We start from the raw sequence: 26,591 nt of genomic DNA, 5'->3' as shown, positions 1-26,591 counted from the left end.
AAATGGCGCCGTTTTCTAAAGTGCATTTCATGCTTCGGCTCCTGCTCCATCTGGCGCTGGCGTTACAAGCGCTGCGGTATGTTTGCAAACATGAAACAATAAATCGATAAGACGCTGCAATAAAAGCTTTAGCTTTTTCAACCGTGCCTCGACTTGAATCGAATTGAATTCAGTGAATCGAAACGTATCTTAAAGTTCTTTGCGACACTCATGACATCGTTATGAAAATTAGATATTTGTATATATAGCGCAAAAACACTTCGTCGACTCTTTTCATTTTGTGTGTGCGTGTGCATATGCGTTGTCGCCGCGATGCAACAGTGGCTACGAGCGTTGTCCAAACGCTACTGGAACGAGTGGTGGTCTACAGGAAAGAGTGAGAGACGAGGCGCCGGGGGGAGGGGTAGTATATGTGCGTTCTGGGTCGACTTCAGAAGGAACTATAAGGACTATATAAGGAACTATTCTCCGTAAGCGAAAATTCGTCGTCCCAGTCGTCAGCATGACCTTGGATGTACCACCATTGACGTTGTCTCTGTTATATTCAATTCAATTTAATTCAATACCTTCGCAGATGTATAGATGCCCCGGGTAACCATGTGTAAGAAGCGGAAACACGTCAAGATCGGAGGATTACTACCGTCATATATAGGTCGGTCAAACGAGGTTCCCTTGTGCGCGGAAACCATATCGAGGCAACGGCAGGTGCACAGCGTAAACACACGCGTGTTTTTTATTTCGTATTTTTTTCTCACTGGCATAAAAGATATAAAAAAAAGCGAGGTGGACACGTGAGTGAACTCTGATGACCGAACCACGATGACCATTGGGAGTCTGGACAGTTCAGCGCTGGGAAATGTTTTTTTTTTTTTTTGTCGGTCTCTCGGCGCGTGTTCTTTGTCCCGTTGGAGTGAGGGTGGAGGCTTAATGGTGACGTACCGTGCAGTTAGATGAGACTAACAGTAATAGTCCATTAGTGATGTCCAAACGACTGCGTGTCTCTCGCACATGATGTAGGAACTGCTTGAGTGGTCATTCTCGCTGTGTCATATTTTTTTACGGGAAGAAGCGAGGGAATAGTTTTTTTGTGTTTTTTTTTTGTTATTGTTGTTGGTCCTTGTAAGTTTACGCTTATAACCGAAGGTACAGACGCTCTATGTATATGAAGGTCCTCTCTAGGAGGGGCTATTTCCTGTTCTGCGGGAATGTCGCTGTCGTTGAGCACGTCCTAACAGAATGTGAGCTCTACGAAACGGAGAGGCGGCAACTCTGTGCTCAGTTGAGTTCTGTTAGCCGACAGGCATTCACCCTGGCTGCAATTCTTGGCCCATGTGAGGGCCACGTGCAACACTGTCGATGTCTTCTGATGTTCTTGGAGTTCCTCTTGTCTACCGGTTTGCTCCAGACGCTGCGGAGTCATACCCTGTATCTCAATGACTATTGGTGACCATATTTTTTCTTAAAACCAAATCAAACCAAACCATTGGTGCTTCTTTCATGTTTTTTTTTTTTTCATCTTCCTTTTTGCGGCATAGCCCAGTCAGTGGAGGAGAGCTCAATTGTTGTACTTGCACATAACTTTAACTTCATTTTCATATCTCACATCTAATGTTTCGCGTGTAATGGGGTTGTGTACTGCTCTCCCGTGGTGAATCACCCCAGGTCATAGTCACGATTTATTTGTTGTTGTTGTTGTAGTGCTGTGCGCAAGAGCCCTGCAGTCAACTGACACTTACTGAATTGTAATGCTCTACGAATAAACTGCGCGGTAGCGCAAGATCTAGAGTCATTTCCAATCCTACCATGTGTATCCTTCGAGATAGAGAGAAGAACAAAATTGAGATGTCTGCTTTTAGATTGATTGATTGATTTTTAAAAGAAAAAAAAAAAGGAAATGTTTAGAGTTTGGACCACTCCGCCAGCTTCAATGTGAGAAACTTTTAAGTGTGACTTTCGGACCTTTCTCTCTCTCTCTCTCTCTCTCTCTCTCTCTCCCCCATTTTCCTAGTTTTCGGGATATTTGCGCGAAATTAAAACCGCGTGCTGAAGTTTACTGGGTGGTGATGACGATGGTGAGTAAAGTTTCGTTTCTTGCATCCTGGGCAGACTTTATCAGAAGCTCGGCCAACAAATATTTGAAGGCAAAGTTTCCATGGCATGTCCCTATACGTGTTCCCCTTTGTGTGTTCCCCGGCACTGGGGGGTTTTTAAAACTTTTTTTTATAAAGTATGCGTCACCAACCTGCCCACATTTTAACCCTATATGCAACTGTATAGCACTGTTAGTGGGCCATGTCTTCAACCACGGACTATGTTCCTATATATCGCACGAGTATTGGGCAATAACAACAAAAAAACTTTATTTTTTAGGATGATGAACGGAGGGTACTCTACCCCATTGCTGATGGTGATGTGGGGAATGAAATAATGAGCTAATGAGCCCCTTCACAATATGGTTCGAAGTCATATGGTGTATTAGACGATGTTTATTAGGTTTGTCCGAAAAATTAAAACACTGCCCTCAATCTTTAAATCTCCCAGGGAGCAGAATGTTGCCGTATCCTCCCAACGCTGGTGTCGACGGCATATTCAGTGTTAAATAACAATAATCTAATATCTATATTTAAAAAAAAAAACATTGCAGGAAGGGCGAAATCTTTGGCCTGAAGCCGATAACACGATCATGCAGGAAGCATATTTCTTCCGTGCTCTCATCAAACTTCCAACGGACCATGCAAATAAAGGCGTGTGTATGTTTGCATTGCGACATTTCGACGAGTATAGGTTCTTTAAGAGTGGAGCCAAATAAAAGCACAAAAGTAATGTAGGTTATTTGAAAATAAGAGTCAAACAGGAACGACAAACGTGGAAGCTCCGGTGACCTCTCGCTCGGGTGAACCGAAATTCTACTCACGAAATCGCTCTCTCTTATTTTTCTTCTTAATTTTTCTCTCCTTTGTTCTGTCTATTCCGTTCAACTGCAGAATTTCTTCTCCGTAACAGGCGTTTCCCGAGTTCGCTGGACCGTACTCCAGGAAAATACACGTTGACTTCTTCACGACCCGCTTCAGACCCGCTGATCTGGGGACTCGAAAACGGAATGTTTCTGCCTCTTCAGTGTTTCTTTTCTTAGTTTCTTTTCTTAGTTTCTTTTCTTAGTTTCTTTGTAAGGCGTTAGCAAATACATAAATGTGCGAAATGCTATGGCACTTCGGAAATTGGGTGTGTTTTTTAGAATGGGGAGTGGTTAACTGCAGCAAAAATTATTATTATTATTATTATTTTTGTTGTTGTGGTGGTGGTGGTGGTGTTGCCTCAGGCCCGATTTCCGATTTAAAAAAAAGATAACAAGAAGAACATAGAGGATAGTATTTCCCACGGCTCGTTAAAACTTCAAGAAGAGTATAACATGTACGTGCAACAAAGTATCTGTGAGCTTCCTTGCAAAGGGCACACAAGCAATTAACACAGCAAACACCTCGACGACTTTTACAGCTTGAGAGACTTATCTCTCATATCCCTCGTTGAATGTATTTTACGCTGCGAACATTGACCCAGCTAAGGAAGTATCAGCCTAAACCATGCAGGTGACCAAACAACAGCCGAGCGCACAGACGTCTGTTTATGGGGACGCAGGCATATTTGCAAGCGGCGCGGTTCTGGCGGTGATATATACGTCGTTGGGAGTCGAGTGCTAGCAACGTGGGTGTTTTCTCAAAGTGCCCTCGCGATCGAGGCTTAAGGTTTGCGCCATCTCTGTCCAAATCGGCTCATCTTGACGGATATAAACTGCTCTCGTAAAGTGCGATGGACGTAAGCAAAAGGTATGTTTCTTTAAAAAAAAGGGTGTACACGATTTTTCGAACAACGGTCAGCAGTTATGGACAGCGCATTCATGTGCTGAATTCCACATTCTCCATTTTATTTTGCTTTACAACAGACCAAATCAAGCAAGCATTCGTATAGCGATCAACTTCCCGGAATGCTTCTTTCATATCCAATCCATCCAATCCAATCCCAGAATGTCTACAGTGTTCACCCAACTGCACGGGACGACAACATCTGCTGTCCCGAATGAATTAATCTTCCCGATTTTGAAACCCGTTCGAATTGCACCTTGTCAATAGAACCCTTCTTTTCTGCCATTTGCGAGGTAGCCCATCTGGGCTGAACAGGGAAACCTGTACTCCTATATTAATTATAGAAGGGTAGAAAAGAAGAAGAACAGTCTCTGTCGTTTAAATTTTCTTATCAACTTATATCAAGAGTCTCTGTTCGAAATATCGGCAGCTCTCATCGGCTGTTTTTGTTTCTTTCTTTTTTCATCTTTTCTTTTTTTTTGTGTGTGTGTGGTTATTTTGAGTTTCTTTTCTTTTCAATTCTTTTTGTGGGCAAGCCGACATGGCTGACATCTCTTCTTATCTTGGAGAAAGGTAACCAGCGCTAATCAACAGGACAAAAGAAGTAGAAGAAGACACACGGACGCTGGACTCATCTTATCTCTTTTCTTTCTATTAAACATATACCCCCCCCCCTCTCGTCGTGGGGCACTTCCCTTTATATGAATTACAGTATATTATATATTATATTAATTAATTGTAGTATAATTATAGCATATTAATTATTGTAATATACAGAAGAAAATTAGTGACATGTTGCGTACTTTACAGAAACAGACGAAATCACATGCCAACACTTTCTGATTATATATATTTTTATGTTATTGATCGAATTTCACTTTTTTTGAAGATCTGCTTGGGTGTTACAGATGATGAGGGTTTTAAATGGAAGTCCGACGTCACGCGCGGAGTCAATTTCGCCTGGACAACGGAGTTTCGTCACCACTTTAGGGCCATTATAGGCATTTTTCCATGTTTAATCGGAGTTTTAAGCAACAACGCCAAAATAGGCGATAACGCCGGAATAGGCATTTATAGGCACTATCAAATCGATACTGGAGGTTCCCCTGCACGCAGTTCGTGCTCCTGTATTGAAGAGGCACCATTACAACCACACATTTGCCTAGGAATCCGGGGTCATTACACAGTCTAAGGGAAAAAAGGAGTAGTTTTAGTCTTTTGAAGAACTAGGTGCATTGCAACAACCATTACTCCCCTTAGAGACTAAATGTACGGAAGTTCGTGCGCAATTTAGGGTACAATTTGCAGTGCTTGGGAGTAAAGTTTTAAGGGACTAAGTTTTTGGATGATGGGCCCAAAACGGGGAATAATTGCAATGTAGGGGACTAGAAGCTGTAATTGCCCCAAAATTCACTCCCCCCCCCCTTAGACCGTATTATATTTTATTGTATATTTTTATATTTTATATGTTATATTTATTATATATTTTTTGTATATTTTATTGTATGTTTGTATCGCATTATTTCTAGAACGAGCTCTGTGTTACTCAACCGTATGCAGCCGCCTTTCTCTATACAGTTTATAATGACACTGTGATCAAACGAGGTCGACACTTTGTTTAACGCTTCTTCCGTTCCCATTCCTTCTTTCTCAATCTTCCTTCTGTCCTTCCTTCTTTCCGCCAATTCTCAAATTCCAAACGTGGTATAGCCCCGTATACACAACCAGGCGTGGTACATCGTACCCAACGACCCATGAAACGCCACGACGCCCAAACGAACACTACACACTCCGTAACTAACAAAAGGAAAAAAAAAAAAAAACACCGTCTCTCTCTCTCTCCCTCTTTCCTCACATCGACCTAACCCATTCCGGACACGAGTACCACAGTGTAGCATCTCCATACATCACACCACAAATGGTCATTTACTATGTCCCGAAATACCCTGTTTATGCGTCATATGTCCCTTTTTTTCCCGCCTGTCTCGATGTCACGCTTGGCTCGGCTACTGCCAATCAATGACAATAATACTAATAAGAATGCCTCGCTTTGTGTATGATACGACGAGGGCTCGTTCGGCTGCATGGCGGCAGCTTTTTTGGTCGAGCGATGTTTTTGCCAAGTGTACCGCTGTACCGTTCCGCCTTGCACCGTGCGTTGTGTTGTGGGTTGGGCAAATGGACCTTCGGAAATGGAATCGGGGTGGTTACGGACGTGCGGTTGCGGTGACGATGTGCTCCGTGTTTTGTGGCGGTTGCCCCGTTCACTGTCCATCTTACTTTTTTTATGGGTCTTTTCGGTTCCGAACTTTTTTTCCCCGTCTCCTTTTTGTTATTCGCCATATGACGGAAGGGGTTGTACTAGTCGCCTGAGATGCCGGCGGGGAAACTTCACGTTTACTCGTTGAAATGGGAAATGGAAATAAATGATTTATAAAATTATTTTAGAAAAAATATTATAATTAAATTTTATTATTTAGGAAAGAATAATATAAAGGAGAGCTCTCTCTCTCTCCTGCTTGGGATTTGGGTCAAAATTCTAAGTATTATTTAGCTGCGTCTGTGTTTGTGTGGCCCAAACATTGTTTCGTTCACTAAGCAGGAGTTGCCAGGACCATACAGGAGCCAGCATGCACAACATTTCCACTACGTGGCGCATTGTCATTTAATTGCGCAATAAACTTTTTTTAAACGCCCCGAGAAACCACACCCGTCCGGCCCGATCTCCTCGCGTGACGTCAGCACACCTGTACGACATCAGGCATGCGTGGGGAGCCCCCGTAAGCTCTCGATGGTCACCGAAAATTCGTCCGCTACTACTACTGCTACGGCGCTTCGGCGTCGCGGAGCTACGTCACAGACCACCTGATTGGCCCTCCCATAAGAACTGCGAACGTCACGCAGTGACGTGACTTCCCTCGCTCTTTTACACGCTCTTTGAAGGAGTCGAGGGTGTCGGTAGAAGGTGTGCAGCTGAGAGCACGCGTCACAGATCAGCTTCGTTCGTCGTTCCTTCGGAAGAGCTCCTGTTACACACGCCACAGGCAAAAACGAAAAAAAATAAGGAGGGGCATTTCACTGTCCCTTTAAGTTATTTGAACGCGATGGATCACATTGGAGATGGCGTTGAACGGTTTGAAATGCACAGGCTGTTGTCACGAACGATAATGTTTGCGCATTCGTACTAATCGCTGATACTGATCTCTGCATAACTTTTTTTTTACCCGCGATTTTGCATTTCTTCTTCAGACCTGATGCAGCACATTTGAAGCTGAATTACTCAACGGAGTTACGTGTTCCTTTTGGTCTTTCTTGTTCTTCACCTCGGATACACACATGCATACACAAGCAGTCATTGTACGGACTTGTGGAGTGCTCTCTCCGCTGGCCCACTTCGGCTAGGCTCTTTGGTCATGTTCAAGGTGTGTGGAACATCAGGTTCTGGTAAGCACACTACAGGACTGTGCTGCCCTCCGTAGCAACTCTTCTGTAGATTCAGGATTTTTCGCACGGCATGGGCACATACAGGAAGCAATCTTCCCTTTGGGAGCGTCGTTATGTCGCTATGTAGTTTCCGTCGGTGTAAAAGTGCACCACCTCCATTGGTAGTTCTCCTACTCGATGACAATACCCACCCGGGTGGAGTACCTGCACAGATAAATAGTATCCTGCTCGATGCCGATATACGCGTGGTTTCTCGTACTTGATGACAATACACACATCGTAAAAACTGCTCCTGACAAGATACTGATGGTATAGATGTTTTCAACGAAGAAACAGCTCGCTTCTCTAGAACGTGCGCAAACGAGTACCACCAGAGATATATACCCTTCGCTCGGAGCAACTATACGGACGGCAACACACTTCGCGTCAACAATCGCAACCCAACACCGCGCGCGCCTCACAACGCCACGCCGCAGCGCTACGAAAACATAACACCACTCGCGTCCAACAGAAACAACTATATTATAGTGGCAGGGCACGAAGGCCGCGCGACAGCCTATCCAGCATGCGAGTATCGATAGAGAGAGTCGAGGGAAAGAGTTGTTGTTCCCCATGCACGTGTTTTTCTTCCGCGCCGGAGGTTGTTTACCGTGAACCAAGTTTTCTCCACCCATCCCCCCCCCCCCTCCCTCGCTTTTCTGTCCTCGCGTTTCTCGTGCGAACGGGATAACGAAATCGTCATCATCATCATCATCCTTGTATTCGTTTACGCGAGGTCTAGAAAGGATGCGCTCGCGCCTTGGCTGGGTTATCGCTAGTGGAAGTTGTCTTGTTTATGTAAGAACGCGTGACGCGACGTTAACGCTTGGATGTAACGGGTGGAAACGAAGAGGTTGCAGTTTCGCGTCTATATACTGCGCGGATACGGCAGTATTTTGGCGCTAAACTTTTGGCATACTTCGCGGTTACTTCTTTTTCGAGTGAGTAAAAGCGTTCGGAGTGTTGGTCTCTACTTCGATAGGGTTCAGTCGTTGAAACTGGCTTGCGTTCTGCGTGCCTGCACTTTCGCTGCTTTGATTTCAGTGGTTTGTGTTTGTACTTGAACTCCTCGGACGTTGTGCGTCCTGTTGTAGTGTGTCCCGTAAACGTGCAAGTAAAAGTAAAGGTGCAAAAGTCTCGGCATACACCGGTGACACAGGATCATGCACTTAATTGTATCTCTAATTTTTATCAATCACTTATCAATTGTGTTTGATCGCTTAATTGTACGCTATTACATTGGGGCTTTTTGATTGGTTTGCAATCAGTCGCACATAGTATGACTCATCCCCCCGAGATATCTACCCGTCACTGGAGATACTGCCAAAAGTAAAGGGATATTATCACTTTTATCAGGTAACGCTTTTTGAGGTCAGTGACTTCCGGCAAGTGGAGTGCATAAGAATACAGCCCAGGTACAGATGAGGACACAAGGACAGAATGGAAAAGGAAAAGCAGAAAGGTGCTTCATCGTAATATATATATATTTTTTTTTTTCTGTTCACGTGTTTCGAATGTCCAATTTTTACCTATGTACTAACTGTTTTATTATCTGACAACAGTTGAATTGAAATGCGTTCGACGATGCGTTCTATGTTCGAAAAAAAAAAAAGCCGGTGAAGTTTATTTCGGAATTGGTGGTGGAGGCCACAGACGGCTTCACCAATTTGTCAACGTACTGTGTCGTGGCACGTGCTCATTACCCTTGTCACGCCGACGCCGCACAGAAATCGCAACGCCGCAGCCGCCTACGAAAAAAAAGTTCTTCGTGCCACACCAAGCACCCGCCTCCAACCTTGACAGCGATTCCCAATGGTTCGCACCACGTAATACATACAAGGGCGCTATTCGTTCACGCAGGACCTGACTTCGCGCATTGGCACCGAAATAATGTTGGTACATCCCTCCCCGCTTATATTCCGTTAGTATTTCAGAACGGAGGTCCCCGTTTACCAGTTCTGGGCTCTGGCTCTCCTCTTTCTGGATCAGACGGGAGGGAGGAGGATGGCGGAGAGATCTTCCGCTTGAGCGTCGTCAGCCGCCGCTGCAACTAGTTGTTGTTTATTTGCATTGCCGATTTTGTGCGCGTCGACGGCGGCGGCGGCGGTGAGAACGCCAGCCTCAGAGAGACAGCGTCGGGGGTAGAGCAAACGGCACATGGGCAAGGCGGTCTATTGTCGTTTTCGGCTGGCGGCGGCCCAGATCGAGCGGCAGCGGCACAACAGTGATGGCTCCACGTGTGTGGCGGGGTCGCAGCCGGTCACCATGCTGCCCAGTTTAAAGGTACCGTGAAAGTAGTGATTCTTCTGCGATTTTCGCGATCTCCCTGCACCCCCCCGTCCCCGATTTTTTTTCTTCACGAATTTAAAATGCCGCAGAATGTTGTTGTTAACCACGAGAAACATTGTACTTTGCAAAAGATTCTTTTTGACCAAGTCGAGCTGTGCCTGTGCGCAACTTATTGTAGCAATGATGAAAGGCGGAAGTTACTGAAAAGGTTAGCCAGCTGTAGGACTCGAACCCACATCTTCTGGATTGCCGGTCCAGGGCTCTTACCAATAGACTAGTTCAGAAAATCCCAGAGTGCTTAGCGTCGCTATGAGCTGTGGGAGTTTACTAATACGAAAGAAACGGGTGGCCTCTAAACTGTTCCGATCTCTTCTCTACCGGTCCATTGTCCTTGACGTGTCAAGGTCAGCGAAAGCGAAATGTGAAGGATTATTCTTCGTTCTCCCGCTCAGCAAGCGCCCAGGATGCAATGCGTGTGCAAAGAGCACTAGGATCTTCTGAACTCGTCTATTGAGCTAAGCTGACACACCTCCCCAGCGACTTCCAAGGGCGCGTCATCTGAAGATCCAGAAGATGAATCCAGAAGATGATGGTTCGAGTCCTACAGCTGGCTAACCTTTTCAGTAACTTCCACCTTTCATCATTAATTTCTTAGGCACTTGAGGCTTTGTATGTATTTGTCCTCTCTATATGTTCCAGCCTCAGAACGTCAGTTCTGTTATTGTAGCAATATTTCGTCTGTAGCGGTAGCCTATTGGTTCTGTGGCGTATGTAGTTCTAGAGAACAGTGGACAATATTTTTTTCATGTACGCGTGATCCATCCGAGACAGCAATTCTTCACGCTCCTGAAACGAGAAAAGTGAGCCTTATACTCTGCAAAAGAGCCTCGTAGCGAAGTTATTTTGAATTGATAACACCAGTAACGTCTAGAGTGCTCATTACTGGCGCTGTTGTATTGCAGTGAAAACAACTTAACCTCGCTCCACGTGCCAGCACTCTGCCGCAGTATACAGTCTCAAAACTCGGCACTAACATTATATCCCTGCTGCAAAGGTACACGGTTACCGGTATAGTTTTTTTAATGTTCACGTATGCTTCCAAACTCCGTACTATAGACGTAAATACCGTCCCACATTCCGAATTAAGCTCGTCTGACATTGCTCGGCGAGACGGCAATATGCGGCTGTTCATTATTCACAATACTGGTGCGACACAGCATATTATTGCAATATATATATATATATATATATCCTGAAAAGTTGGAGTTGGATCGGACGGCTACGTAATTATAGTTGAAATAAATGGGAGACAGAAGACGGAAGTAGGGGAAGTAACAAAAAAGGGGTTTATTAAAACTTAAAAATCATAAAAGTTAGGGAGGATGTCTACGTTACGGCGGAAGCTCCGCCTTCTTCGGGACAAAAGAGCTAAGAGCTTTAGCTCTTTTGTCCCGAAGAAGGCGGAGCTTCCGCCGTAACGTAGACATCCTCCCTAACTTTTATGATTTTTAAGTTTTAATAAACCCCTTTTTTGTTACTTCCCCTACTTTCATCTTCTGTCTCCCATTTATTTCAACTATATATATATATATATATATATATCTTCGCTGAGCACATCATTCAGACTGAGAGCGACACCGTCCGATGTTTTACAAAAGGTTATTTGGAGACGAAATATTATTATTAAAAAAATGCAACGTCCCGAGTAATTTTTGTGTGAAATGCACGTAGGTGTATGTTCTACTTCAGCTTTCACTGCAAGTTATAATAACGGCGCGTGCAGTGGATGAGACGAAACACTCCATGCCGCCCTCTGTCTTCATAGTACGTTGAACACAAACAGGCCGGTTGAATTACAATTACAACGACCTGCTCGTAAAAGTAACTGAAATTACAGTTACAATTACAAAAGTCATAATTATAACTTGATTGCAATTGCAGTTACTGTTAAAAAACAATTGGGTTATAGAACAAGTTTCAATATGTAATTTTGATGCATAACTTTATTTTTGTTCTCTTACTGAGAATGTGATGAACTACAGTAATTGGGTTGCTGATAATTAACTAATTAATTGCTGTGCTGGTCTGAACGCATCTGTGCGTACTTGACAGTTCGCCTGAACTTATTCATTTGTTTCGGTTTCCCGCACATTAAATTTATTTTTATTTTTATCGATACTGTTAACCCTCTGCAGGGTTGTTACTGGAGATTAAACAGTACGGCACATAGCGAAAAAAAAAATCATAGTTTGAAGCAACAGGCTAAGCTGATTAATAGAGTAACATAGGAAAGAAGAACAGGAAGTACAGACATCGATTCCCATAACTTAAATCAACTCGCCTAGCAAGCTGTAAACCTCGCTGGAAAACGAGCAGCTTACCAGTGTTTCTGGAAGACGGTTCCATTCTTCCAGATCGAGTTCGGACAAAGAATGAGAATTTGAAAGTATTAATTTTGCAAGGAAATGGAACTACCTGTTTGCGATGTATTGTGCTTAGATTCCTGTGGGGACGTGTTGTGTAGTATCTATTTGATAGTGGCCATTATACAACACATAATAAGAGTATGGTCGATTTATTTTTCTACGCTTTTGTAATGTTTTGACATTTGTATTTCGTAACAGTTTTGTGGCCGATCGTCCTCTGTTATACGTGGAATAATACAGTTTAGTCTGCTTTGTTACGATTTGGGGCGCAACAACTCCGACATGGTATTGCAATAGCAGCAGCAACAACAACAACAAAACATTGGGTTAAACAGTAGTTTTCCGCCTCTCCCCTCCCCAGTTACGCACTTCGCAAAAGAACCCCCCCCCCCCCCACACACACACACACATTAGCTCCCACGCAGAACGTCTCCGCCGCAGTCGCCACCGCAGTCCGTGATGTCCCATTCATTCGCTGTATGCAAATACATCCTCCACATGCCACATATCTATGTAATCGATGAAATCTGGGTGCAGTGTGGTCTGGTGTGTCGCCCTTGACTCTGATAACCTTTGATAACCTTCCGTGTATGGTTCAGCTCACATTCTCTCGGTATATATCGCATGTGGACTATAAGTAGGGAGTGATTTTTGGGGGTAAAATGCCTTTCTCAGATTCGGGGCGGTAAGAATCGGGCGCTGTTTTTTAAATCTGTAATTCGGGGAGAAATCGGGCTATAATTGTACCTTCGGGAGTTACCGGGTGTTTTTTTTTTCTTGTTTCTCCTCTTGTCTACTAAGTCATTTCCTTTTTTTTTTTTTTTTGTTGACCTACCAGCTCTAACACCCGAAGGCAGAGACAGTGCTGACACACATGGGTATATTTCTGGGAACGTAAATGACCCATTCTTTCATGCGTTACACGTGGCGACCTTTGTCCGTCTCCAATGGAAGCGTCACTTGAGGATTTCATAGTGACTGGAGTTCGGGGAGAAATCGGGTTTAATCCGAATTGGTCGGAGGTCAGTTCGGGGGGGAATAACCGGGCGGAATCGGGTTTAACCCGAAAAAGTCACTCCCTAACTATAAGTAGAGCGACCTTCACGTAGCTGTCCACAGCAGACACTCAGCAAAGCGATGACGGAATGCAGTGTTGCGCATCTTTATGAACCACACGTGTATTCCTGTTTTCCAGACACGGCTCGCTCTGACTATATAGCCAAGAATAAGAACAAAGAGATTATCGCACGGCTCGTGTTGTTCGGGTTCATTGTTCACCGCTATGAACAGGATATTGACTTAGTTCATCTCACTTTTACTGCGGGGCCCCCCATTAAGTTGTTGTTAATACGGGGAACATCTTGTTTCCCGGAATGAACGTGATTGGTTCATAGGTTCGCTCATCGCAACGTTTCGTTGAGATTTTCGAGGTTGGCATTTGGAGGCATTGTGTAAGTTCGTAGAGTCGGCGTCTTCTGCGAAGCATGTTGAAAAGGATCGCGAAAGCAAATGCACACAAAGCCCGCTCTCTAAGCTCACTGCTTTGCACTGCACTGTATGCACAGTATTGTAGTCCGTATTCGATTCACAAGGATATACTTGTGTCCCGATCATGTTGCATTTGTAACCCCTAAAAGAATGCGCTGTCTCAGGCTCCATAGGCAGAGCGCGTAACCAAACGGGCAATTCGCCTGCGGCGGATGAGACAGTTACCATGACAACGGGTACGCATAGCGCCTTCCCGTGAGGAGGGCATTTCATGAAAGCGCTTCCGTCACTACTTTTCTTCCTTTTTTTTTTAACCAGGCCGTTATCATGCCTATTAAAATGCACTATTCGAAAGATGCCTACATGTCACACAATTGAATTTCAAAAATCGCGACTGAGCGCAACGGTGGCAATGCCCGCAACTAGCCGCCCGGGTCGCATTGACATCATTACGGTGCAGCCCGCTGACTGGTTTAGAGAAACGTCGTCTGCTACGCAGGGAGAACTGGGAGAGAAACGAGAACAAAAAAGGAAAGCGCCGGTTCCGATTGGAGCGTGCATCGTGTGACCGTAATGACATCACCGGTGACGTTTTCCCTCCTCCTCCTCCTTCCACCCTGCAGAGCGAGTTGAGCGGGAACGCATGCGTCAATGTTCGGATGCGTTTTTTGCCAAGACGAATATTGCATACCGAGATTTTTTCTTCTTCTTCTTTTTTTTTTTATTGTGACAATGAGGTGACCTAGACAGGGGAAAAAATAAGAGGCAACAAATTTCTCAGAGACACCATCACTTCGTTGATGTGTCTGAGACATTTGTTGTCTGTTATTTTTTTCCCCTGTCTCGGGTCTCCCCATTGTCATTATGAACGAGCTATAGTCTGCGCCCTTTCACTCTTATTTTTTTTATTCAGTGTTAGCGCCGCGAAGCAACTGTGGCTATGAGCGGCGTACAGATGTGGACAGATGGAGGGAGGACAGGCGGTCCTCCCTCCATTAGGGGGGTAAGTGTGCGTAGTGGGCCGACTTCTGGGGGAACTGTGCCGACATTCGTCCGGAAAGTCTTCGGAAAACCCCGGGGAAAACTTCAGACAGCACAACCGGTGGTACAGGATTCGAACCCACCACCTTCTAGTCTTGAGCACGACCTTGGCTATCACCAACGCTGGTCCACTGTTACATTTTTTTTCTTTCTGTTAGTGATCAGGTGAAGTCACATGCTTTCAAATGCGTCAGAAACAGAAAATCTTTGAGATAACTTTCTGTACTCCTTTAAGAGAAAAAAAGGAGGAAACATTGCATTTGGGAGGACTGAGGGAGAGAGCGAAAGCGCCTCTCTGATAGAGCCAGATTTTTGCTGCGTGATAACTTCCGAACGTGGGGATGGCATATCGGTATATCGCGAGACTCGTTCTTTTTTATTATTCATATTCTCGCATCGTCAACATCATCAAACGCAAAAGTAGCAGAAGCGGCTCCGGAGATATATATGCTTTGAGTGCACATTTACGTACTCTGAAGCGAGAAAAAGAAAAATACAGAGAGAAAAAAAAAGAGAACCGAGTCATACATCACATATTACTCATATTCAGATAATAGAAATATACACACACTTATTCAAAAATTGACTATAAGAGACTGCGTCTAAATAAATCTACAGATGTAGAGTTACGTAACTCGTATGTAGCGAAGAGAGTTTCATAATTTACAGGAAAGCAATAAGAGAAAGAAAACCAACCATGGTTTGAACGAGGGGTAGGGTAAATAAAGAGTTAAATTATCAGTACGAAGGTCATATACACTTCTGTGAAATTGGGGAACAATCATAGAGCACAATAATAGCGTAGCATAGCATATAGCATAGCATAGAGCACAATAAATAGAGCTTTTTCTTTCTTACAAACAAACTAACAAACAAACAAACAAGAGCTTCGCGCATTGTGCGGAACCACCACGCTATTCCTTACGTACGCAAAGGCGGCAGCGAACATTATACTAAAACTCACTATTATCTAATAGATGTTGCGCGTCGTTGAACGAAGACATTCCGTTATCCGTTCGATAACGTGTCCAGTGAAAACCGGATTGACTGTTGCAGCGATTGGCGTATTCTTTCCCCGAGCATGTTATCTGTACACAGGCGCCTATCTAACAATTCTCCTGATTAAGATGCGTATAAAACTGAACGTGTGCATTGGAGTAAGAGCCTACGATCTTGCTAAGCTTCATGCTATCCTTACGCTCTTTTCTCATGCAGCTCTATTTCAGGGGTTTCAGGTTTATTTGGTAATGTGCACGCGCAAAAGGGACACAGTCCCCGACATGGCGAGAGCACAGCCAATACAGTCAAATAAACAAGACAGTGAAGACGATAATCTATTAGTATAAAGCAGTAATAAAATAATAAAGTAATAAAAGCAAAACAAATCTTACAACAATACGTATTCATCGATCAATGCTCCGAAGAGCTACAAGAGAACACCTGCTAATTCTTTTCTGAAAGTTCGAACAGAGTCGCATTTCACCATTAAATCATAAAAGCTGTTAAAGTACTTAGCAGCTAAGAAAGACAATCTTTCTTCCCCATATTTCGTCCTGCATCTAGGGATACAAACCAGTGAAGCAGTACGTAAGAGATAAGGAACAACAAGAGTATTAATACCATATTTACTACAAAAAATGTCCGGGTTCTTTTTAAATTCCTTGAAAAATTTTAACACCAAGTTATGCTGATACATAGCCTGTACACTTAAAATGCGATGTTTTTTCATGATGTCACTTACAGGCGAAAGAAACGGCAGATTACCAACGGCCCGAACAGCCTTGTTTTGGGAGCGTTGAATAACTGAAAAATTGGTTGGGGACGTCGAGCCCCAAACCAAAATACAGTACGATAACCGCGAGAACACCAATGAATAGTAAAGAATCAATTTAACATGCATGGGGAGTATCATTCGTGCTCTGTTGAGCAGCCCGATAGCCTTTGCGAGCTCCTGCCTCAACATTTGAACGTGACTATTCCAGGAGAGATTCTCTTGAAAAACAACTCCCAAAAACTTCAATTCATGTACATTTAATGTCTTCCTACACATATGGAGCACAGCTAATTGAGAAAGCATAAATTTTGGTTAATATCCCACCGGAAATACACCAACGCGAGCTGCATATGAGTTAAATTTAAGTGATTTTCCCCCCGAAGCTTTGGTGTGTCATTCGAATCGATAAGCATGTTAAAACCGTCCGGATATTTTTAATTCAGTTTGATTCGGAAAAACAGGGTTTTCGATATTTCAGAGAACTGATGTTCTGAGGCTGGAACAACATAGAAGGGACAAATACATACAAAGCCTCAATTTGCCTAAGAAATTAACGATGAAAGATGAAAGTCACTGAAAAGGTTAGCCAGCTGTAGGAGTCGAACTGGAGGCATCTTCTGGAGGCAAATTGAGGCTTTGTATGTATTTGTCCCTTCTATGTTGTTCCAGCCTCAGAACATCAGTTATTTCATGTTCAGCTGATGCCGCCTGCGTCGATCCCGTCGTATGAATGTGTGTATGAGTGAGCAAAAATGTAAGAGTGAAAGGAGGATGAGTGAGAGAGTGTGGCTGGTTTGTCCCTTCAGATGACGCACCCTGGAAGTCGCTGAGAAGGCATGTTAGCTTAGCTCAATTGGTAGAGCCCTGGACCGGCAATCCAGAAGATGTGGGTTCGACTCCTACAGCTGGCTAAGCTTTTCAGTGACTTTCATCTTTCATCGTATTCGATATTTGCAGGTATTAGTAACGCCTGCGGTTGTGCTACAAAGTCCAGGTTCTACTTTTCCCGTTTACGAAAGCCATTTGTCAGATATGATGTGATGTGATGTGATAGAAAAAGAAAAAAAATGGGAATTTGCCAGAGATGACGCTGGTTACCTAAGACACACGTATCTAGGGTATGTTGCAGTTACGCTGCTCGTAAGATTTCACTCTTTTACTGAAACGCGCGTCTCGTTGACTTCCCTACATCGCCGTAGAATTTTGAAAATACTAATTTCAGTAATAAGTTCAGTCACTCATTTGCTAAAATCGTACGAACTTAATCGGACACTTTGCACTCAGCGAAGCTGTACATTTCGATAAATCATTTAGTTGATGCATAATGTAAAAACCCCGAGACTAGGGAACACGAAGGGACAGACACAACACGAAGTCTCAAGTAACACGGAATAAAAACACGGAATAAAAAAAAACTAACACGGATTTAAAAAAATAAGAGTGAAAGGGCGCAGACTATAGCTCGTTCATAATGACAATGGGGAGACCCGAGACAGGGGAAAAAATGACAGACAACAAATGTCTCAGACACATCAACGAAGTGATGGTGGTGTCTCTGAGAAATTTGTTGTCTCTTATTTTTTCTAGCCATTTTTTATTGTCATAATTTAGTTGTTTATTTTGTGGAAGCTTCTACTCCGAGATATGGGGAAAAAAATAAGAATAAATAATTGTAGCGGATGCGGTCGGGAGAGGGTTGCAGATGGCGGAATGAGAGGAGGAAGTCTCCTGGAGATAATGCTTTCGACCTTGCCCCTGAGATGCAGGGACAGACATTTATCTCTCGCTGAATTAGCTGGAGCGGTACGATATTAGAGATACGTCAAGAAACTGTGGCATTCGTCTATCGGGTCTTTCTTTCTTTATTTTTCTTTTTTTTTTCTTGTTGCGCAAATATATTTATCATATATACGTCAAGAGGAGTTGACAAAGAGTTAGCGTTGAACTGTGATAGGTCGTTATTCAAGAGGCCATTAATGACTTTAAGAATCCACAAATTGCGCTAATATGTTTGCCTTCAGTAAGCAAATGCCCTCAACAACAACAACAACAATAAATGATGACGATGAGATGGGGTGTTTCAAAATGCCCTCAAATTGATATTGTAAATGTATAAGAATTTGTGTTGCGGGACAACACCGTTACTTTTTCGGATGTAAATGTCTTCTCCTATGGCGCACACCTTTGTGGATTCAGTTTCGCACCATACGGAAGGGTGTTTTGTAAAATACACTTTCAAATGGTGTATTCTACAAGAAGCGCCATTTCGGGTGGGCGTATTCCATTTAAAAGCACAGTTTCGGAAGTGCGCTTTCTAAACACCTTTGTTATTGCACCACTCACTTGAGCTAGTTGAAAAAAAAAAAAGGTAGTCATCTACAACAACACTCTTTTTACACGCTTAAGCGTGCATGCTATGTACGCCCGTTAAAGACGCCACATTTGATTAGTTTTGTCTGTCTGAGGGCTATTTAATTTATCAATATTTGGGCTGATACGGTTGTCTTATTCTATGTTTCTTTTTTCTTTTTTTCAATTAATCAGTCTCAGTACACCGTATCTAACGTCACTTGCGGTAGACGGCGCGTCTAAGCAACTTGTTCCCTTCCACAACAGCGTTTTCGGCCAGATTCGGACCCGATAGGATTGCACGCGAAAATGGGATTGATTGATTGATTGATTGATCAATCAATCCCATGGGAAAATGGGAAATCCCGACGGTTGTGTGATTCCGCGCAACAATCGTTGTCTCTATCACGTGATGCTGAAGACTAGACAGAAGACGGAGGGGTAAGGTTCGAATCCTGAGGTTTTCCTGGGATTCCCCCACGAAGTCGGCCAGGGACGCATATATGCTACTAACTTCCCCGTCTCCCTCTCCTTCTTGATCACCCCTTTACACCTGTACACGTCTGTACTACTTTTATGGCCACAGTTGTGTCGCGGTGGTAATGAAAAAAGAGAAACGATCGTTGCAGATAACGGACAACTGGGATGACGGAGACAACAAACAAACAACTTTATTTGTGACCTTGGAGAGTGGGGAGCTTCATTGCCACAGGCGATACTCTACCCCATTGCTGGTGGGAATGTGGGGAATAAAATAAGCCCCTCGAAGTCCGATGGTGTCCAGAAATGACAGAAGAGCTTTGAGCGCAGAGCGTTGCTGGGCTGGATTGGGCCAGGGACCAAGCAATTTCGATAGGGAGATAGGGCGAGAGTCTAGCTGACGTAGAGACTCGGAGAGTGTGGTTCGGGAAGGTTGGTAGTGAGGGCAATGAAGGAGAATATGCTCCAGATCCTCAAGAGCACCACAGTGGCAGCAGGTGGGAGAGTCAACTTGTCCCAAGCGGTAACGCCACTGAGCTGTAAAGGCCACATCGAGGCGCGTTCGGTGGATTAATGCAACATCTTGACGAGAGGTGTTTCGTGGCATGCGGAAAGCGAGCGTTGGATCAACTCTGTTCAACATAGAGGGGGGAAGAATGTCGGTTGTCCGTTGGCGGGAAGCCAGGGGTGTCACCAGGCGTCGCAGAATTGAACGGCGGTCTCATCTCAGCAGAACAATACTGGTCCGTTTCCGATACGAGAGTGCTGCTTCTGCGGTGACCGATGACGGAGACGCCTCATCGGTTGATCAGCGTTTCGTGATTCCAGCAAACGGATTAGATACGATTGTGAAGTTTTCTTTTTTCTTTTTTTGTCCTCAACCCGCTTGCTCATGGCAAATGCTGACGTCGCTGTGACGCAAGCGCTGTTCGAGATGGTGTTACTCGATGACGGATTGAGGCGGCGACAGAGAATATTAGGAGCGTTCAGAGATGAGGACGAGGGTGTGAGTGAGCTTTCTCAGCGATTCGCGGGATTGATTTTGATTGCCGTACTTGGTAGAGGGGGTTTCGTCGGAGAAAATAAGAAAATATTCGATTTGTGCTTCTTCGGTCTGTTCCCTGTTTAGTCGCATCTTTCTGCGTGTAAATGTAAAGCAGATTATAAACGAAAATTCAGAACATCTTCGCAATAATATTTTTTTTATTGACGTGGTATCCCTTCTGTACTCAATTAATAGGTCGATTACCTTGCCTCTAAAGAATTGCGTTGAGCTGGAAATGGCAAAATCACACCTCAGCCGTTTCATCACGATCCTGCCCCCCCTCCATCTCACGACCCGACACTCCGAAACGTCAGTACTTCATTTCCGACGCGTTCTCATAATGTTCTCTCTGAACCCCAAGCGTATATATATGCCGCCACCATATTGAGTTCAACCTCCTTCCATACGTAGCATCGCGCGAGTCCAACCTCGAACCGCAACGTCCCCCCGTCACGAAAAGAGCGCCCCCAGAACCGTTCTCTTTTATGCCTCCTCATCGCTGGCCAGCATCTACCCAGACGAAGGCGCACGGCCCTGAGAAGTTCATACACGTGTCTTCACCCTCGCCCATTTTGCCATGGTCTTTTTTCAGGAAGGGGGGAGAGCAACCCGTGTGCTTATTTCCTCCTCTCCGATTGTTTGTCCCCACGCTGTGTACGTATCCTTGGATAAGATAAACACGTATACAGGCCGGCGCGTTTGCCTTTCTGCCTCGTGTGCTCGCCTCTCTCCAACCCTCCCTTCCCCCCTTCCTCCTTTCCAGGGTCGGCCGGCAGTTGATATTGTACCGTGTGTGCTCCGCGAATCGGACGATTTCGCATTTATACAAGGGAGAGAGTCTGGTCGAATGGTTGGTTGGTTGTTTGGTCGTTGTGTGCGTCAGTTTGTGAGGTACATGTTTGCGGACGCGTGGAGCGAACGAGCAGTGAAAGACCTAGCCAGGTTGTTTCGGTTTCGGTTTCGAAGCTGCGTGGACAGGTTTCGTTTTTGGAGGAAGCCGGTAAATTATGAAGGGAGAGTCAGGGTGGTGGTGGTGAAAGATATAAAAGGTAATAAAGAAAATTAAAGAGGCAGGTGGCGCGTGCTCTGCTTTCGTATTGATTGCGACTGGAAATCAGTATACGAGGGGCGTTCGTTATCGGACACCGTCACCCGTTTTGTTAGGTGGAGTTGAAGGGGGCTGACCGATACTAACTGTCGTAACGTGAGTGAGTATTTGGAAGAAATTTATCCGTTTAAATCTGAGGCATTCACCCCTGACTGGTTCTAAACACGTGGGGAAAATATTTTTCTTGAATAGAAATGGCGACGTAGAACTTGAGGGGGGGGGGGGTACTTTACAGTGTGAGGACCATCGCCTGTTTTTCTATGCTAGCTGTAGAGTACTATGCCAAACTAAGGTTCATAAAAGGAAACTAACAAACGTCCATCACGCTGTGACGTCACAACTCACGTCTCATTGTATCGTCCTTTTCCTACTCCACCTCCTCAATTTCCAACAACGTAAACAGTGGAGAGACGCTAAAGTGAGGCAGCCAAATCCGAAATAAAACTCACCTGTTGTTTCTGCCGTCTTGATGAAAGAGAGGAGCATCTCCGTTGTGACTTTTTTTTTTTTTTTCGCGCTCTCTCTCTCACTCACTTTCGTTTTCTCTTTGCTGCACAGAATTGCGACTTGTGATTTTATGGCAGCCCACGTGGCGACGGTTTTCTCGCCGTGGGGTTCCCCAGGGTGTAAGGGACGGTTCTTTCGCGCAGTGTTCCGTAAAGCTCTTTCACCAAAGTTCTTTCTTCATCACATCACTGTGTATAGTTTGCTTGGTCGTACATTTGAGCGGATAGTTAACGAAGACCCAAATAAATATAAATAATCCATCTTTCGTCTCAGTAGAGATGGCAGTACACTCTTAAAAATGAACTTCACCACATAGCACGCTCCTAGCCAACCATCATCCCGAGTGACATCGTTCTCTCCCCTGATTTGTTGAAAACGGGAGGCGTACGCCTTTTTGTGACAATTAACATTTCTGCATAAGTGTCACAAAAAGGCGTACTCCTCCCGTTTTCAACAAATCAGGGCAGGCAACGATGTCATTCGAGATAACGGTTGGCCAAGAGCGTGCTATGCGCTGAAGTTCATTTTTAAGAGTGTATGCGACGATGCATAATTATTGGGAAAGAAAACAAAAATAACAACAACTTTATCAGCGAGAGATGCTGGATGGGGACTTTTATCGCCAGGGGCGGTGCTCTATATCCCCATTGCTGGTGTTGATGTGGGGAATGAAATAATGAGCCCCTATCACAATAAGGATCGAAGTCCTATGGTGTCAAAAAGAGCTCCGAGGGGAGAGCGTCGGTGAGCTGGGTAAACAATCAACGTGTCTGAGACTTCCTTGGGTACAGGATTTCTCGCCGGATAACCCGATATACTTAGCCAGTTGTTTCTGCGCTTCTTCTATACTTTGAAATTTGAAATATCTTAACGTTGTCTGCCGTTACACGAGCCTATAGGTGCTGTTTAGTATCCACAACTATTCGTGAATGTGGATTCTGGATTTTTACTCTGTGCTGCCTCGACAGCGTCGACGCACTTTTACAGCTCTTGTCTTTCTCATTTTAAGTGCACATTTAACTCAGGGTGTCTACAAATCTGGAAAACCTGGAAAACATGGAATAGTCAGGGAATTTTGATGTGACTGGAAAAGTCAGGGAATTGTCAGGGAATTTGGCTAAAAAGCAGCTGAAGTCAGGGAAAATCGCAGACAAGTGCCGTGATGATGCGCGGCGAATCGCAAGTGCCGACCGGTGGTTGACAGTCGATGCCGCAGCAACGTTACTGCGAGTAGCAGTTCACCAGTATGACAAGCTCAGACGCAGAAAAGTAGGGTAGCCTCACTAATACTTAATAAATGGTCTGTTTTATGTTGGATCTGGTGCCAAAACGTATGAGCAGGCACCAAGTTCCCTTTTGTTTTTGTCAGGGAATTCGCTTGAAATAGTCAGTGAAAACCTGGAAAAGTCAGGGAATTTGAAGGCTGCAGTTTGGTAGACACCCTGATATTATACTGAGGATATCTCGATTTTCTTCTCGGCCCACAGAAAGCTCTCGTGGACGCAGGAGCTACAGATACGTATAAAATTTTTCATTATACAACTTTCTGGGTTGCCGTTTTGCGGCGCCGTCGTTAGTTTTAATTTACTTCCTTTCTAGCAAATTTTAGAAAACTGAGTGCTCATGAAAAAGAACGTATCTCAGATAAACCTGGTCTTATCACGTTTTAGTACCATACCACCGTAAGCGGTACATTTATCCGAGACTCAGTGACAACCTTGCCAAGGCCGCAACGTCAGTTCTATACGTACACTTGAGCCGTCGCTTCCTATACTATCAAGACGGCCAGACGATATGTTGTGTAAAAAAAAAACAGGATACGACAAGACACCCTCGCTCTTGCACCTCTCCAGCACTGAACAAAAGAAGAAGAAAAAAATGGAATGTACTTTTTTTTATTGTTTAGTTGAAATAACGCGTGAGAAAAAATAAAGTAGAGGTTGAAAGCGAGGAAATATATACTGGACGAAACGTAAACTTATCGCTCACTTCTTCGTTCCAGATTGGTAACATGACTGGACATGAGGAATATTCCCGTGCCGAACTGAACTTACACATAAATTACGACATCCGTGAGAAGGAAAACCAAGAGAGATTTGCGGAAAAGAATAACGAGTTTCAGTTGGTTGATAAATGCGGAGCAAAATCTTTCCTCTTATTTCTTTTTCCTCGATGCAGACAGAGCCCGCCTCGTCCGAGCAACCCAACTAAATTAGCTCGCTCAACAATAAGTCTCCATTTTTTTTTTGTTCAGCTATATCGAAGCTATCGATATCGAATCGTAATATCGAATATCGTATTACAGTATATCCGATATCGATCTAGTCGCTACGATATCGATTTTATTTTAATTTTATTTTTTTTTCATATCGTGCTAGCGCCGCGAAGCAACTGTGCGTATGAGCGCCGTATAGTCCTGGACAGATGGCGTGCGGATAGCAGGAAGGGAGTAGGGGACGGAGGGGTTAGTATGCGCCGTCATGGGCCGACTTCAAGGGAAACTGTACCGGAAAACTACAGCGAAATCCTCAGACACAGGGAAATCCTCGTAGGATTCGAACCTACCACCTGCAAGTCTGCCTGCGGACGCCTTTCTCCACAGGGGAAACGCTGGTCATCGATATCGAATTCGAAATATTCGAATCGTAATACCGAATTCGTAATATTGCGAATGCGCTGTCTCTGTGAATTGTTTCGAACGTGTCTGGCAACCATGAACTGATGTCCCCGCAGAAGAAATGTACATGACAACGACTGGTCGAAAGATGGGTGTGAAAGAAAGCGACTTGGAAGCAGGGACGGATCCAGGGAAGATCCTCGGGGGGGGGGGGGGGGGGGGGGGGGCACTAAAAAAAGAGAGAAGACGGGGGGGGGGGGTCGCCATGTAGCAGGAAAATCTGCCGGAATGCGGGGTAGACCAGAGCCATATATTAAAAGGGAGTCTGGCCATTAATGGGTCATGCCTATACCTGAAGCTCCACCCACTTTTTCAGCTTTCCGACCAATGAAGTCTTGAAATATGGGGCGCTCTCAATCAGCCTATCCTCACTATTTGCCCCCTTATCCAACATGGGCAGCGCCATTTTGGGTGGCAAGTGGATTGGATGGGATTGAAATGGATACCTCTCGCGATCTGCAAAACTAGTGGAGTTTTGGTGCAAATTTGATGAACGCCACCCAGGGAGCGTAAGGCACGCCGGGAATTGTCGTCTGCTTCCGTCGTTGTACCGCTGCCGGCACAACCACCTGCTGGGGCACATTGTGTTGCCGGTATGATTTTTAAACATATCTACATGAATAGTTGGAATATAAAAGGCAAGAATGTTTATATCTATGAAATCCAGCAATTAAATATAAGATTGTACAGCACACTGCCGTTTTTGTTATGATTTCATTACGAGCGCCGTGTTCACTAGGCCTAACACCGGCGACAAAACGTAGTATTTTCAGTTAGATATTGGTGGATGAGCATAAGTTGAAACTGATTTCCGAGAAATGTATATGAGGATGTACATTTGCAGCGTAAAATCAAAGTAGTCTGTGAAAATTTTTTATCACGAAATCCCCGCTTCACTGTGTTTGTTTTCGTCGCCATTTTGGGTGGCAATAAGGTGTCATGGCGATCCCCTTGGTAAAAAGCAAACCAATCAGAGGACCGAAACTGTGATTGACAGGTCGAGCCTCTTTTTGTGACTCCTCCCAATGGCCAGACTCCCTTTTAATATACGGCTCTGGGGTAGACGTATGTCTCGGGGGGGGGGGGGCAAGCCCCCCCCCCCCTGGATCCGCCCCTGCTTGGAAGCAATAATGGCTGAGTCCCGCCTTGGCAGTCCTCTCGTTTGTTTTCCTTTGGTGTGTCTGTTGTGTGTACAGAATATGCATACCTCTGCAGGTGACGAAATCACAAGCGGTGATGAAATGAACCGGCTTTTTCCGAAACGTCCTTGCCATCTCCGATATCTGGTCAGTCACGTATGAACCACGCACAGTTTCCTGTCGAGTTGAGAGGGGAAGGGGGATCGAGCCCCTGTTGGCCACGTCACTGCTCTGGAGCCATAGCGTAGGCTAACTTTTCCTTCCTTCCCTTCCTTTTTTTTTCTTTTTTTGCTGATGAACACATGCTCCCCCCCCCTCCCTGCCTAAGAGACAGAATGATCATATGTAGATACATGAGAGAGAGAGAGAAAAGAAGGCAGCCTTCAGTGACGGGAAAGCAATTTGATTAGAGTCGTGAGATTGTCGTGATATGGTGATTTGTATCGATAATCATTTTCCTGTTTCGATCTTTTGTTCTTCAGCTAGTATAACATTGCATGATTTCATACTAGTGACATGAAGAATATTGAGTGTATTGAGTATTTTTCACTGAAATATTGAGATAATAAGAAGAGTTGAATCAAGTCAAGCGAGCTGAAGTTACAACGATGTTGTTTGAGGCTGTCGAATAACAGCAAACTTTATTTTGTTTTTCCTTTTTTTTTTTAGATTTGTGATTTCTCGATGTATTCGTAACATGAATACCGATTAATTACTTACGTAATCTTTCAAATAATTCGCATGCTTTGAAAGTATGATATCGGTAGTTCAGTAATGCGAAGATTCGATAATTCTCAGATTAATCTTCATTAATGCTGCCCGAAGCATTGCTATACTGTCATTACTACATGAGAAATTCTTTCGTTATAAGCGGTTAGTAACAGTATTTTCTTGCCCTTCAGATTAAAAATGTCTTTTAAAAAAA

The 26,591-nt window shown here is 44.3% G+C and overlaps 1 protein-coding gene across 5 annotated transcripts in view; it reads left to right on the top strand.

Moving 5' to 3' along the window:
* Positions 1-26,591, top strand: part of LOC135398946 (forkhead box protein P1-like) — a 227,485-nt gene that overhangs the window by 128,481 nt on the left and 72,413 nt on the right. The window contains exon 1 of one of the 5 annotated variants that reach the window (XM_064630524.1): positions 9,442-9,626. The exons of 2 other annotated variants lie outside the window; for them this stretch is intronic. In XM_064630524.1, coding sequence (XP_064486594.1) covers positions 9,501-9,626 — 126 coding nt within the window. In that variant the 5' untranslated portion in view covers positions 9,442-9,500. Of the gene's footprint in view, positions 1-9,441; positions 9,627-26,591 lie in introns of those variants that run through there. 2 more of the 5 variants (XM_064630522.1, XM_064630523.1) reach the window with 2 other exon arrangements.

Source organism: Ornithodoros turicata, chromosome 6, assembly GCF_037126465.1.
Source record: "Ornithodoros turicata isolate Travis chromosome 6, ASM3712646v1, whole genome shotgun sequence".
Classification (NCBI taxonomy): domain Eukaryota; kingdom Metazoa; phylum Arthropoda; class Arachnida; order Ixodida; family Argasidae; genus Ornithodoros; species Ornithodoros turicata.
This window is presented reverse-complemented; position numbering and strand designations above follow the sequence as displayed.